This window comes from Pteropus alecto, unplaced genomic scaffold (genome assembly GCF_000325575.1).
Source record: "Pteropus alecto unplaced genomic scaffold, ASM32557v1 scaffold71, whole genome shotgun sequence".
NCBI classification, from domain to species: Eukaryota; Metazoa; Chordata; class Mammalia; order Chiroptera; family Pteropodidae; genus Pteropus; species Pteropus alecto.
In genome coordinates, this window is record NW_006433024.1 from 19,767,448 (window position 1) to 19,781,530 (window position 14,083).

Consider the following 14,083-nt stretch of genomic DNA (forward strand, 5'->3'; position numbering starts at 1 on the left):
AGTTAAAGAGTATTTTTTTTTTCCCTTTTCCTCTTGTTAAATGATGATTGACACATCTGGGCTCAATTTCCAGTTCTAGAACTCATTACTTATCACACTGAGCAACTCAGTTCCCCTCTCTGAGCTGTAGGTTCTTCCACTGTACAATGGGGATAATTATACTCGGCTCACAGAAGTCTTTTGAGAGAATGCATGTGAAAGAGCTACATGAAAGTGAGCCATTTACCATCACTGCAATTAGCTGAAATGGTTAGGGTTAATAAGGTCCAGGTTGTAGCTTCATTCTTATTAGACTAATTAGCCACCCTCAGAAGTAGGTGCTGCAGGCTGCACCCCTAAACCCAGATGACTGACTCAGCAGTGATATTTCTGTATACCCAAGAGAGGATCTTGCAGCCTGTGCTGCATATGTTACTACACTAGCAGAAAAGGGAGATTTAAAGAGAATATAAGATTTCTTACAAAGTTTATGTTATTAAAAAAAGATGTGATTATATAGAACGCCAATATAAGAAACAGAAATAATCTGCATCCATGTATAGTATGCACATTAAAAAATGCACAAAAATGCACATAAATACAGAATGACCTATTTAAAGAGGCTACCTATAGTTTCAAGGGTATTTTCTTCTATACTTGTTTCGAAGTTTGTTTTACTGGACATGTGTGCATGGAAATATGGGAAATACAGGAAGGTTGGAGCCATATCTGTTGTGAAGGAACCACCCAACTGTCATATCTGTCACCCTCACAAGAGTCCAAAGCTCTGAGCCTGACATAGCTGATGCACAGAACACACCATTAGACTTGTCCTTGCTCCTCCACCCCCAGGGTCCTCTTCTACCACTTTCCACCGCCCTGTGGGAAGGTTCTTACTACATCCGTCCTCATCGCTGTGGTCCCCGCAGTCGTTGTCTCCATCACACTGCCACTGTGCGGGGATGCAGGTGCACTCGCCAAGGGCACTCACCGCACAGGTGAAGTGGCTCCGACCACAAGCACACTCAGGGCTGCTGGCTAGGCCTGGGAGGAGGGAAAAGGAACCAGTGAGGGCTCAGCTCCTGCCCAACCAAAGCCCATTCCAGGGTGGAAGGTAGAGGAGCCAAGTCTAGGACCACTGTCATCCAGGTGACACAGTGACACTACAGAGAGGTGTGGTCCATGTAATAGTGACTTCCCCTCTTCCAAGGTACAAATGATCAAGAAGAAGATGGCCTCTGACTCTGGGCTCACAAATAGTCCAGGTACCTCCTCTATGACGGGCAATTTTACACAGCACCCAAAAAGGCCCAGAGACAAATGATGCCTGGAGAGTTGGTGCTCTTGGGAAAGGGGAGCAGGGGACAGAAGGGGTGATATGGATGAGGCCTCTGTGTCCTTCCCTCCCAAACTAGGTTGAGATATAGATGTTTCTGCCTATAAGCAGGAGCAGGCCCTTGGCGTGGGCCAGGGAGGGTAAGGAGAGTAGAATTAAAATGCTAGACCATCTTTAGGGATAAGGAATCCACACAGGGGGAGCCGGAAGCAGCACAGCCTGCCATAAGAGCTTACTTTTGAGAAAGGTAACCAATTTTGAGAAGGAGGAGGGGACCAGGCCACCACAGGGCAGAATGACTGGGACCAGTCAAGGCCTTCCTGTCTGTGAGACAGACCACAGCCTGAAGGATGGATGGCAGAAGCAGCCCCTCCCCCAGCCTCAGCAGCACGCAGCTGGGCTTCCCTATTGAGCATCAAGCTATCTGCCTGGCCAAGTCCCATGACCGGCTGCTGTGCCCCCTCCCCAGAGTGCCCAGCAGGATGCCCTGGGATGGCGTGTGAATGGCTCAGTGCCCCTGCTCCAGCCTCAGCTGGAACAAAGGGTTCTGCCAGGGTCACTCTCCCCCTCCCAGTATTCATCTAACCCGCTGGGCTGTTGCAGCTGGGAAAAAAAGGGGGCCACTGCTCATTGCTCATCTCTCCCCCTCGCTTCCTTTTCCCCTTCCTCTCCTCAGCTGGGCCTTACCCTCAGGCTGGGCTGGAACATGGAAGGAGTCAGCTCCTAAATTACCACCCCTCTTCCTTTCCTATTTACTGGGGCCAGACTCTCTTTCTTGGCTCATCTCCTCGATGTGCCGCATCACAATTACTCAGCCTGGCTTAGGGCTTAGGGCCCAGAATGAAAGGGTATACTGCTAGACCCTCCAAAAGCCAGGAGAGAGCCCTATACCCTCCCTTCACTTCAAACCCAAGGGTGAGTGTGAACAGAAGGCAGGGTTCCTAACCTGCAGATGGATGGATGGATGGATGGATGGATGGATGGATGGATGGATGGATAAATCGATGGATGGATGAATGGATGGATGGATGGATGGATGGATGGATGGATGGATGGATGGATGGATGGATGTTATGCGCATTTGTGAACCCTGGAAGCTATAGGCAAAATGTACATTTCTGGAGTGAAGGACCACAGTTTTCACCAGATCCTCAACTGAGGCCTTGCCCTCCCCTCCACATGTTAAGGGAATCAGCTGCCCTCGAAAAGATGCAAGATTCCCTGTGGAAACCGAAGGAATCCATTTGAAAGGTGCAGCATCTCTAAAGCTCACAGGAAGACCTTACTCCAAGCCCAGTGCTACTGTCTCTCCAGGTCTCTCTGCAAGTGCATGACAGAGGATTCTTCCCCAGGGAAGCTGAAGACCCAGCTGTCCAGCCCCAGCCCTATCCTCCTGCGCCAGTTCTGAGAAGGAATGGATGGGGACTTTTTTCATTCAGACCCTGAGCCTCAGAGCCAGAAGAACTTTTGCAGTGTGACCGCCTCATCATGGCTATATGCGTTACTTTAGTATATCGCTGCTAGTCAGATGAAACAGCAAAAACTAAGAAGGACTCCTTAGTTTTCCAGAGGACTCTATGTGGCAGGGCTCCCATGCATGCTGACCCCCTTCATGGAGAGGAATGGAGAAGAGGAAGGATAAGGCTAACTCACTAGTTCTCAGCAAGGATGGCTTCCCCCATCCTGTAGGTAGGGGGCATTCCGCAAGGCGTGATGACATTTTTGGTTGTCATGATTGGTGATATTCCTGGCATCTAGTGGATAAAAGCCAGGGACACTACAAAATATCCTACAATGAACAGGACAGGCCCTCACAACAAACAAATTATCTGGCCCAAAATGTCAACAGAGATTGAGAAATGCTGCTAGCTACACACAGCAGTGAGCGGCACTGCATCAACAAGAAGTTCAGGGTAAGGGGGTGACAAGAACAGGGAGGAGGAAGAAAGAATTGCGGGGAGAGGGGAGAGGAAAAGCTTTAAACCGGGAGGAGACAGACCTGGGTTCCCCTGATCAGATGTATGACCTTGTACAAATCACTTAGCTTCCTAAGCCTCAGTTTCTTCATTTGTAAAAGAGGCCACAAGAATTGAACAAGATAAACATGGAAGAAGCTGACCTCATGCCTTGACACACCAAAGATGCTCAATAAATACGGATGAGAGTGTGCAGGTGTAAAGATGCAGGGGCTAGATTTTTCCAAAAGGCCTTGATTTTAAGAACCCGAGTACCAGGACTGGGAGAGCAAGAACAGCAGTTTCCATACTAAAAGTAAAGAGGAGCCTTCAGTCCGCCCCCCACCCTTCTTTTTTGGGCCCCACCTCCACCTCTGGCAGAATAATAATAGTAAAAATCCTAATTTCCTCATGCAAATTTCATGAACAAAGCATGCCATCAGATGGACATTGAGTCAGTTGCAGGATGCCGAAGAGTCAAGATTTCCTGCACGTCAGAGCAACATCTGAACATCACCATGCGAAGGTCGGGTAGCCAGGCAAACTCTTGTCTTGGGCCGTTTGTACAGTAAACAGATGCATTATATTCCAAAAAATAGCTCTCCTGGACAATTGCTGCCCCTCTGGGATCCCCAGAGATGGAATTCTGCCTTTTCACTCAAGTTTTAGCTGTGGTCATAAAGGACAGCTTTTAACCCTTTTAAACTAAAAGAATGGCGAGTAAAGAAAGGAAACAAATAACCACAGGTGGCAAAACACAGTATTCATTTTAAGAAGTGGTGAGTTAGAATATTCAGCTATGCTTCTGGCCTTGAAAGCTATTTGTCAGCCGCACTGCACTAAATGCAATTCAACAAGTAAAAGATCTCTCCCTCAAGTCTTCACTATCCCAGATCACTAAGTCATCCAGCTTTTGAGATATTTATGTAGTTAATGTGCTCGTAGGACCTCCCTGAAAGTTTAACCAAAATCTCAGCCATCTTACCAATTTCTTGCAGCTTTCTTTTAAAGGAAAGATGAGAAACATCCATCTTGTTTACCAGACACAGTGTAAGAGGTGAGAGAGCACAAATTCTGGAGTCAGAGAGACTGGCGTTCAACTCCTCGTTCTTCTACTAACTGTAACCCTTTGAGCAAATTAGTTAATACCTCTGAGCCTCAGTTTTCTCATCCGTAAAATGGAAATAGTAGTTCTACCACAAAGGGTTTTATAAAGAGTAAATCAAATAATGCATGTAAACTGCCTGGCACAGGGCTGGCACACTGCAAAAGCTTCATAATAAGACAGCTATCATTTACTGAGTACTTACCAGGTACTCTCCAAGCCCATTTCTAAGTGCTTTTGAAAAGTTCTCAACAACCCTGGGAAGTGGCACTGCTGTTATTATCACCACTTTACAGCTGAGGTCACTGAGACAGAGAGAGCCAGAGTCTGTCAATTGGTCACACAAGTACTAAGGACTAGAGCCAGCGTCCACATCAGGCAGGTTGATCCCGGAGTCTCTGCTCTTAAGGACTTTATTATACTGCCTCCCAATAATGGTATTGCTGTTATGGGAATTTTCCAAAACCCAGATTTAAAAAGGGAATTTATAACACTGGGACTCCTAGGTCCCTCTTTATGAATTCTCGATGAGCAAGTACTCCGTGACGGTATGGATCTCTCAGGCAGGAACCTCTCCTTTTGGTGACTGCTAAGGCTGATTTCCCTTGCCTTCAGATAAAGTTGTGAAGCAGGGACAGTCCGGAGCCCCAGTCCTTTGAACCAGGGCTTCAGTGTTGTGCTGGTCCAGAAAGGAACGGGGCTGACAACAATTTATATTATGTAGTTTCTCTCTACAGCTCACAAGCTACTTTTGCATACATACTTGCATTCTCATTTCATCATTATAATAACCCTGAGTAGTTACTATAGTGCCCACTTAACAGGTAAGGTTAAGTGGGGTTAAGTAGGGAAGCCAGGATGGCAGTCCCGTTCTGACCCTTAGACCAGTAGTCTTCTCTTAATGTGATCTCAGAATACGGACTTTCGATAAGCTTCCTGGCTGACACTGATACACATTCAAGTTAGAGAGGCACTGATCTCCACCATCCTGTAGAATGCGCAGCTGACGGGGGACCACACCTTGTCACTTGGAAGCTCAAGGTAGACGGTGACTACTTTAGCTACATAACAGCTTTTTCAAGTTGAACCAGAGATTGGAGGCTTAAGGAGTGTACTGTGAGTGCTATAATATGACAGCTACCCCAGTGTGGAAGGGATGACAATGGAAAAGGGAGGAATCATTACTCATATACGTGTACTCATATATGTTTTCCTTATAGCACGCTAAAGCATTCCTCTCTCTTCCTGTCCACTAGCAGCAATGGTGAGGATATAAACTTTACTTAATGAGGATAAGTTATACGAAATGACCCTAAACTACAGCCAGGCCAGTTGAGGGACTAATCCACTGATTTCAGGTCGCCTACTTTAGTAAGCATCTCTCACTGAAAGGGATGCCTATGTGGCAAGACAAAACTGACCTAACTGAAAGGAGTGGTAGCCAGGACCCACATGGAAACAGATCTACCCTCATCCAAGAGATACCTGGAATCTGGAGAGAGCTTGGGTGCCTAGAAACAGCCTCTGTTTGAGAGGACAGAGCATGCACAGGAAACATCAAAAGCAATATTAAAAAAAAAAAAAAAGGTAAATGGTTAGCAGCAGGAGGCCAGGAAGTGAACCCTTTCCTGTTGCTGCTCCACCAGGACCCTGGCTGATTTGAAAGTCCCTGCTCTGTACCCCAGAGACCTTTTATGGCTCCTCCTATGGTAGCATTTAGTGCACTGTGGGATCACTGTCCACTTACTAGACCATAGGCCTCTTGGCAGTTGTAATTGTGTAATCTAGAGTTTTGCATTTGTACTTACAGTGCATAGCTCAATGTTTGGTATAGAACAGACTATCAATATAAGTTTGTAAAATGAATGAATGCACGATACATTCCTCTAGAGTCTTGTGAGAGTTGCAGTCAAAGGAAAAGAGAGGCCTAGTATATCAGAAAAGAAAATAGTTATTTCCTACTTAACCTGTACTTACTCAAGAAAATAGGAATCTTCTTTTTTAGGCAGCTTCCTAGTCCCATCTAGTTCACTCTTCTACTACAAGAGTTCCTTTCACTCACTGTATTATCAGGCTATGATACAGACATGCTGTGACTCTACTTAGTTCTGTTCCTAGACCCCTACAGGCCAGCCTTACCTGGGTTGGTTTGAAAATCTACCTGGTGAAGTCTTCTGCTAGTGGGCCCTCCCAAAAGGGGCATCACCATGAGATACCATCAGACACATGATGACTGGTCCCAGCAAGTTCAGATCTGTCTTTCATCTTAAACACAAGTTTAAGTTCTTAACGGTCAGCCTCCGAAGTTATAAGGCAGAAGAGAATAATGTTAAGCACATAGGAACAAAATAAAGCTAACCTCTGGCTGTTTAGCCCTGGGCACATTGCTTAATCTTTTCATACCTTAGTTTCTCATCAGGAAAATTGGGATAACAAAATACCCTGTCTCATATAAACGTTATGAGAATTAAATTAGTTATTTCATAAAAAGCACTTAGCATAATGCCTGGCACATACTAAGCTCTTGATAAACGATAGCTCTTGCAATTACTGTTATGGAATACTATAATGTCTTATCTAGCCACCCCATAATTAAGGCCTACTATTTCAGGGCTAGAGATGTCTAAAAACCCTACTATGTGTCACTCCCATGAGTTAAGTTGGTGGTGTGAATGACCACAGGAAGAGGTGGAAGAGAGTGCTGCAGCAAGAATCCCACATCGCCTTCCTCTGGGGGAGCTCTAGGCACCTGGTCCCCTTTATCCTTGTCTAACTTATCACCAGCCAATTCCTAGGAGGCGAGTATAGAAAAGAGCATTCAGAAACTAAATTACAGAGCAATTCAGAAATGGATTCCTCTTTTTTTAATTATTATTTTTTTACACCTACAGCACCTTGTCTTCCTAGGTGGCCTCCTGTCCAAGTACTACCCAGGCCCATCCTTGCTTAGCTTCTGAGATCAGACATCGGGCTTGTTCAGGGTGGCATGGCTGTAAACCATAGACCGTGGCTCTGCTGGGGCGCAAACCTAGTACCTTCTGCATGTAAAGCAGAGCTGGATTCCTCTTTTGTAAAATGGGGGTAATCACAGTATCTATTTCATAGGGTTGTTGGGAGGTTTAAACGAGATAGTACACATGAAGTACATAGTAAGCAAGTGTTGTTATTACAGTATCCCTCCTCACCTGCAGTTTCAGTTACCCGAAGTCAAGTGGTCTGAAAATGTTAAGTGGAAAATTCCAGAAATAAACAATTCATAAGTTTTAAATTGCATGCCATTTTGAGGAGCATGATAATATCTCACACCATTCCCTCCATCTGCCTGGGATGTGAATCGTCACTTTGCCTAGCATATCCACACTGTATGTATAACACAATAAGATATTTTAAGAGAGAAAGAGATGAAATTCACAAAACTTTTATTACAGTATGATGTTATAATTGTTCTATTTTATTATTGTTGTTAATCTCTTACTACACCTTACTTATAAATTAAACTTTATCATAGGTATGCAGGGATAGGAAAAAACATAGTATATATAGAGTTTAGTACTATCCGTGGTTTCAGGCATCTACTGGGGGGCTTGGAACGTATTCTCTGTATCCCTTGCGGATAAGGGAGGACTACTACATTATTATTAACCCCATCATTTTCAGGGGGATGTGTCCTCTCTCTCAACCTGGTAATGTAGCTATGGTACTAGGCTGCTCCCATATAGGTCCTGGAAAGTCTACTTATCTGCCCCAGGAGCTCAGTCAACAGATTTCACAAATCCAGCAGGGCTTGAATGGGATTGTGCTCTGTGAAGGGCTGCTCAAAATATTGCCTTCCTCTCCCCTTACATCTCAAAATACAAGTTAACACATGGCTTCAGGGAGCAACAAACCACATCTCTCCTTCTGGGAGCCCTTTTAAGTTTCCCTCCATCAAAAAGCACCCAAAAAGTAATGTTTATGCATTGAGATTCCCTAAAAAGACGAGATCTGAAAACAGAGAGGAGAGGTCAGTCTAAAATAAAATATGGATATTCCCAAACTAGATCTTCTGGAATAGCTTGGATATAAAATATTCTGTTCTAAGAGGTAGTATAGGTTAAAGGGTTAACAGCTGAGGCTCTTGGTTTGATGCCTGGTTCACTCACTAGCTGTGTGACAGCAAACTGCTCTAGCCTTAGTTTCCCATGTGTCAGACAGGCACCTAACAGTATCTATCTCATAAGGACACAGTGAGGAGTAAATGTGACCATACACTCTATACACGTATCACAGTGTCAGGGATACAGCGAGATTTTAAAATATTAACTGCCCCAGGAGTACATTTATATTTTTTTAGATCACATGTTCCAGTGTGTGGTGCAAAACTGGTCATGAGAGGAGATCATTTCCACAAGGACAGGAATTCTCATTTGAGGGAGACATACTTTAGAGTCATTCATTCTAACTGCCTCTCTGAACCTGCAGTTGAAACTTCTTGTTTAAACTGCCGGGGTTAAGGGCAGTGGGGAGTAGAAAGAGGAGAAGGGAGTACTCCTTTCTTATTTGCCTCATCCATGCCCAAAAGGTGGTGGCAGTTGGTCTCCCAAGGCTGGGGCCAATAAAGGGGACATTTGGAATACTTCCCCCACCCCTGCCCTGCAGGCCTGGCAGGAAGTGGAGCTGCTGAGCTTGGAGAGAATCACTGGAGGCCCTTACCACCTTGAAATTTATTTCACGTGCAAATCAGGTGTCTCTCTCAATACTTTATTTCTGTATTTGCCTGGTCCTACACTTGACAGGGGAGGGTCCTCCCTACCCACTCTCACACTTCCTCCACCACTACCACCACCACCACACCCCTGCCCCCTTTCCCGAAAAGGCTCTGCCTGGAGCCACGAGCTTCCTGGCCCCAGAAAACCTCCGGTGATAAATTATGCAGCAGCACCTTTGTGTCGCTGCCTCTCAGCCAGATGGGTTTGCTCCCAGTCTTTTGTTTCCGGCTTTGCTCGCAGCTCTGATCCTCTGCTCTGCACAGAGGTGAGGCGGGGAGCTCCCTTAGGCCAAGTTAGGACTTGCAGCAACTCCCAGTAAGGCTTTCCCAGCTGGGTCTCAGGCAGCACCCTTCCCTTCCTCGCTCTAACCTGAGTGAGCAAAGGGAGCAGGGTGTTAAGTGACGCTTACAGTCAATCCACTCAGCTGTGAGCAAGGATGGGAATGCCTACGTGCAGTGAAAGAATGAAGTTTGCTAAGAAGGGACTCTTCTAAGAGGTGCCCAGGGGCACCTAGGATGTTTGCTTTTTGCTAAATCGAAAATGCAGAACAGAAAATGGACATGACTGCCAGGAAAGCTAAAGAATCGGCTCTTTTTTAACAGCTGCTCTTGGTTACGGTCAACTTTCCGCAGCCCCCAAAAACATCACATCACTGGCACCAACTTAAAAGAAAGAAACAAAGAGACAACAGGGGTCAAACTTTGGGGTGGAGGAGCTGGGGGCGAGTCGGGGGCTGGAGACTCACATCAATTATCCCTGCACACTGACAGGATTCCCGATTGAAGACTGCAGTCGTGAAGGACAGCGGCTCCACAACAGCCCAGCCCCCAAATTGGGGCAATTACTACCTTATGAGCTCTGAGGCCTGACTCCTTTCCCAGGCCAGTGGGAGGGTGAGCTTGGAATTCTAAACGGTTCCAGCTACAAGAGACCTCAGCCAGCACCTCTCACCCCGGGTCACTGCAACCTTAGTGTGAGATGCCTGGCTGCATCCCTGACCACAGGACTTTAGCAGGGAAGCTCTGGGAGGAAAGCCCCCTCTTCTAGAACCTCTCCCAGGAGAACTAAGGCAGAGTGGACACCCAGACTCATGGTATAGCTTAACAATCCTCTTTTCTGGAAGTGTGCACAGGAGAGAACTATGCTTAGGTTTCATTAGGTTTTCAAGGGGCAGTGGGGAAGACGCAGCAAGATCTTTAAAAGAATCAAGCAAAAACTAGCTGAAATGAATGAGGGTCTGAGCTTTCATTTTAGCACATGACATGGTAGTATAATGATTTGTTTACCTGGCTCCCATAGTCCAAAGGCAAGAACCATCTCTAATCCACTTATGCAAGCTTGCTAACAAATAGCTAACATTTATCTAGGCCTTCAGTAACACAGTAGTTATCATGCTCTATATTGAATGGCCTGAACATACTACTGTCTCATTCAATTTTTACAATATTCTCACATGACAACTTATTACTACTTATCCACCCACCCTCAAGTTACAGATAAGAACCATGAAGTTCAGGGAGATTAAATGTTTTGCATAGAATCACTAGGAAGTACCAAGATTCAAACCCAAGCTGGCCTGTGCTTCTTAATCACTGAGCTCTGCATGCAGCGATAAGATTAGTGTTTGACTAATGTGCATTTGAGGAATGAATGAACAAATGAATGGGTGCAGAGCCCAGTTTAGGGAATGCTCCTGAGTTTATGGGGGAGAAGGAACCTGACCCTGCCAGCTTTAAGCTGGAGGAAGAACAGCAAACACAGGCATTCATCAGAGCTATTTATAGGGCCAAAGTGGGGCTCTGCCAGCAAACCGGTCAGCACCAAGTCTTCCCTGGGACACTGAATCCCACCAGGCTGAGTAGAGGAGAAGGGCTTCTGCTGCTGAAGATGAGATGGTTATCCAGACATATTCTGGGGCCTAGATGTCCCATGCCCAGGTAACTGTGACAAAACTCATGGCTAAGCTGAGTCAAGAAATGTAGAGACTGTGGCTGGAACAGGCTACAAGACCTAAAAACCAAAGGAATGGAATTGCCTCTTAATTATGAGTTGTGCTCAATCATAAAAAAAGACAAGACCACTTCTTAAAGTAGTCCCCCAAATTCTGTCCCTATTCAGGAAGCCCCTAGTATTGATCTTCTCTTTAAAGCAGAAGCAACATAGCCAATCCCGCCCATTTTCCTTCTTCTTGGGGATCAAGATTAGCAGTTAATTAGTAGGAAATGAGCAAAGACCCACAAAACAAATCGTCCTCTGAAATCTCCTGTTCTTTGCTGACCCAGAAGATGGACATACCCAACATGCTCTGCGTCAGACATGGCCAGACTTGGTTTCCTTGCACCTGTCATTCTTAATACCATGTGCCAGTCCCAAAGATGTTATCTGATACGCAACAGGGGACAGAAGAGGAAATCCACAATCTGTGACAAGCCAAGCATCTTTCACAAGTCCAATAAGATCAGGGACAAGGTCAACCAAGCACCACGACAATAGCCAGACAGAAAGGAGACCAGTCTCAGCTCCACTCTTTTGCATTCATCCTCAGAAACAGCCCTCTAAGTACCTAATCACTCCGGGGCAGCATTTTCAACGTTTTGCTTAACCTGGAAGAAACCTCTAAGACAAACACAGTTTCTTTCCACTCTTCAAATGGCGGTAGATTAGCCAAGGTCTCATCTTGACCCTCAGGAGAAAGATACGCAGGAATTGAGTTTCCTTACAAAACCTTTAAGGTTGGAATGTTGTAAAGGTTCAGACCAAACCTATAGGCTCTAGGAAGAGCCCAAGGACTAACAGCATCCAAATAGCACCTTAAACTTCAGTGTCTTGAATTCAGTCCTAGCTGAGGTCGGGTCGGCCTAAATAATCTACTATGACACACTGTCTTTGCCCTGAGCCCCTGGAACGTAGTGTTAGGGATACTGGCGGTGGTATTTTTGGTTGATCAACTGCTCAGTCTCACCGGTAAAGCATGAATCTGTGCCCTCCAGGCCTCCAAGGCTAGACAAAGTTTAGATCTTCATGCCACTGACCGTCCTTACACATGTGCAAACAAAGCCTCTCATCCTTAGAAGTTTCCATTAAACGTTTTGTCTTTAAAAAGAACCCAAAGAGTTACCAAGAACTCTCCCATCCTTTTCTGTGAAGCATTAAATGTACACATTTCTCTATCCCCATTCTCAATGCTAATGCAGTGTGTGCAGTTGTGACAGCTCTGGAGCAGTTAAATCGTCTTGGCCAGTCTCAGTCTGGAATCTTCCAGCTCCCCTTCTTTCCCTGTAGCAGAAGGCGACAATCTCGTCTCTGGCTTTGTTGGTATCAGTTTTACCCCCCCTTCCCCTTTTTTTCCAGTGCCTTGCCATTTCCCTTGATCTTTTTCAAAACTTCCTCCAGGGGGCGGAAAGGAAAGTTCCATCCCCTTCCCTTGCAGCCCAAAGGGGAAAACCCCCCCAAAAGCATAGCTGTCCCTTTAAGGGGCCCATGTGGTGGGAAGAGCAGCTACATTCCTACCCCAGTAGGGCCGCTGTCCCGACACGCCAAAGAGGCTACAAATAACCTTCTAGGAGAGAGCCCAGGAGGGGGAGAGCACCAGGCAAAGAGGAACGTGTGTCGGCCAGAGAAGAAGAATCGAGAGCGGAGAGAAAGCTCAGTCGGCGTTAGAGAAGGCATGGAAAAAGTCATTTAAAACCCACGGGTAGTTTAAATAACAGACATGAGGACTCTGTTGGATTTGAGAGGCAAACCATCTTTAAAACAAGTGTCCAGGCATCTCCACTCCCTGTTAGGCAAGTTCTGAAATCTGCATTATTTCCACACGATCTCTCCTACGCTAAAGAAATAACCCGTGCAAGGCCAAGGTCTACGGACCCTTCCATTCCCAGTCCCATCACCTCATTCCGGCTGCAGAGAGAATGGGAAGGTTCGGATCTCCCCGCCGTGGAACAGTGGTGGGTGAATACAGTTAGGGTTCAAAGATCAAAATTCTTTGATCTTTGGGAACAAACTAGAGGCAGCTGCTAAATCACGGGGTGCACCCACGGTCCTGGCGGCTGCTGTAAAACAGATTCCATCGGAGCCCTAATCACACACAACGATTCCATACGGGCACCAAACAACCTAGTAATAAGGAGCAGATGAAGCAGCACTCCTGCTGCCATCCGTCCAGCTCCCCCGAGGGCCACTGCGCGGGCCCGGAGGCTGCTTTCTGAGGGTCGGCGATTCCCGCCCTCCTACCCCGACCAGAGCGTATCTGCGGGTGCCCTTCAGCAGTTTCTTCCTTGTGTCCCTTCTCTGCCCCCTTTTCATCCCTGTTTCCCCCTCCGCCCCCTCCGGGAAGGATCCAGGGTAGAGAGCTGATTGGTCGCAGCCAGGAGAGGGAACCCAAAAACACCACTAAGGGGAGATGCTGCAAGCAAGCAGTGCCCGAAGACCTTAGGTGGGAGCAAGGTCTTGAGTCCGAGGAACTGTTCCCCCAGTAGTGGAATCCCCAGAGCTCAAGTGTTCAGATTCCACTGGGGCCCCTCTCCGCGATCCGCCCGAGACCCCCGGCTCTTGGGAGGAAGGCTATTTACAATTGATGGTTTAGCGACCATCCTCCCCGCCTCCTTTTCTTCATATACATTCACGCGCACGAAGGACACAGAGACCCTGTCTTAACCTGAAAGGGAAGTAGCCCCAGCTCTTCGAGGAGCGGCGCCGGCAGGCGAGCGCCTCGGATCTCACCGAGATCCCCCTCTCGGACTTGAGGAGCTGGGGGAGCTCGTGCTCTCCTCTCCGGCACGCAATCTCAGGGCTACTGCTTGGAGTGAGGGCGAGGGGTCTCAGGCCCCAGTTTGCGCAGTCCTGCTCTCGGGAGGTGAGTCCTGCAGCAGCCGGACCCGTGGACAAACTTTCCCCACCGGCCGGTTGGCGCGGGCGCGACGGCGCCGCTTACCGTGTGCGAAGAGCAGGGCGCCAAGCA

At 46.9% G+C, this 14,083-nt stretch overlaps 1 protein-coding gene across 1 annotated transcript in view; it reads right to left on the reverse strand.

The window, feature by feature from the left end:
• Positions 1–14,081, reverse strand: part of LRP4 (LDL receptor related protein 4) — a gene marked incomplete at its 5' end in the record, with an annotated part of 45,853 nt that extends 31,772 nt beyond the window's left edge. Inside the window, 2 exons of the mRNA XM_015586356.2 lie at positions 877–1,023; positions 14,057–14,081. Of these exons, the coding sequence (XP_015441842.1) occupies positions 877–1,023; positions 14,057–14,081 (172 nt within the window). The remainder of the gene's footprint in view (positions 1–876; positions 1,024–14,056) is intronic.
• Positions 14,082–14,083: the final 2 nt, after the last annotated feature.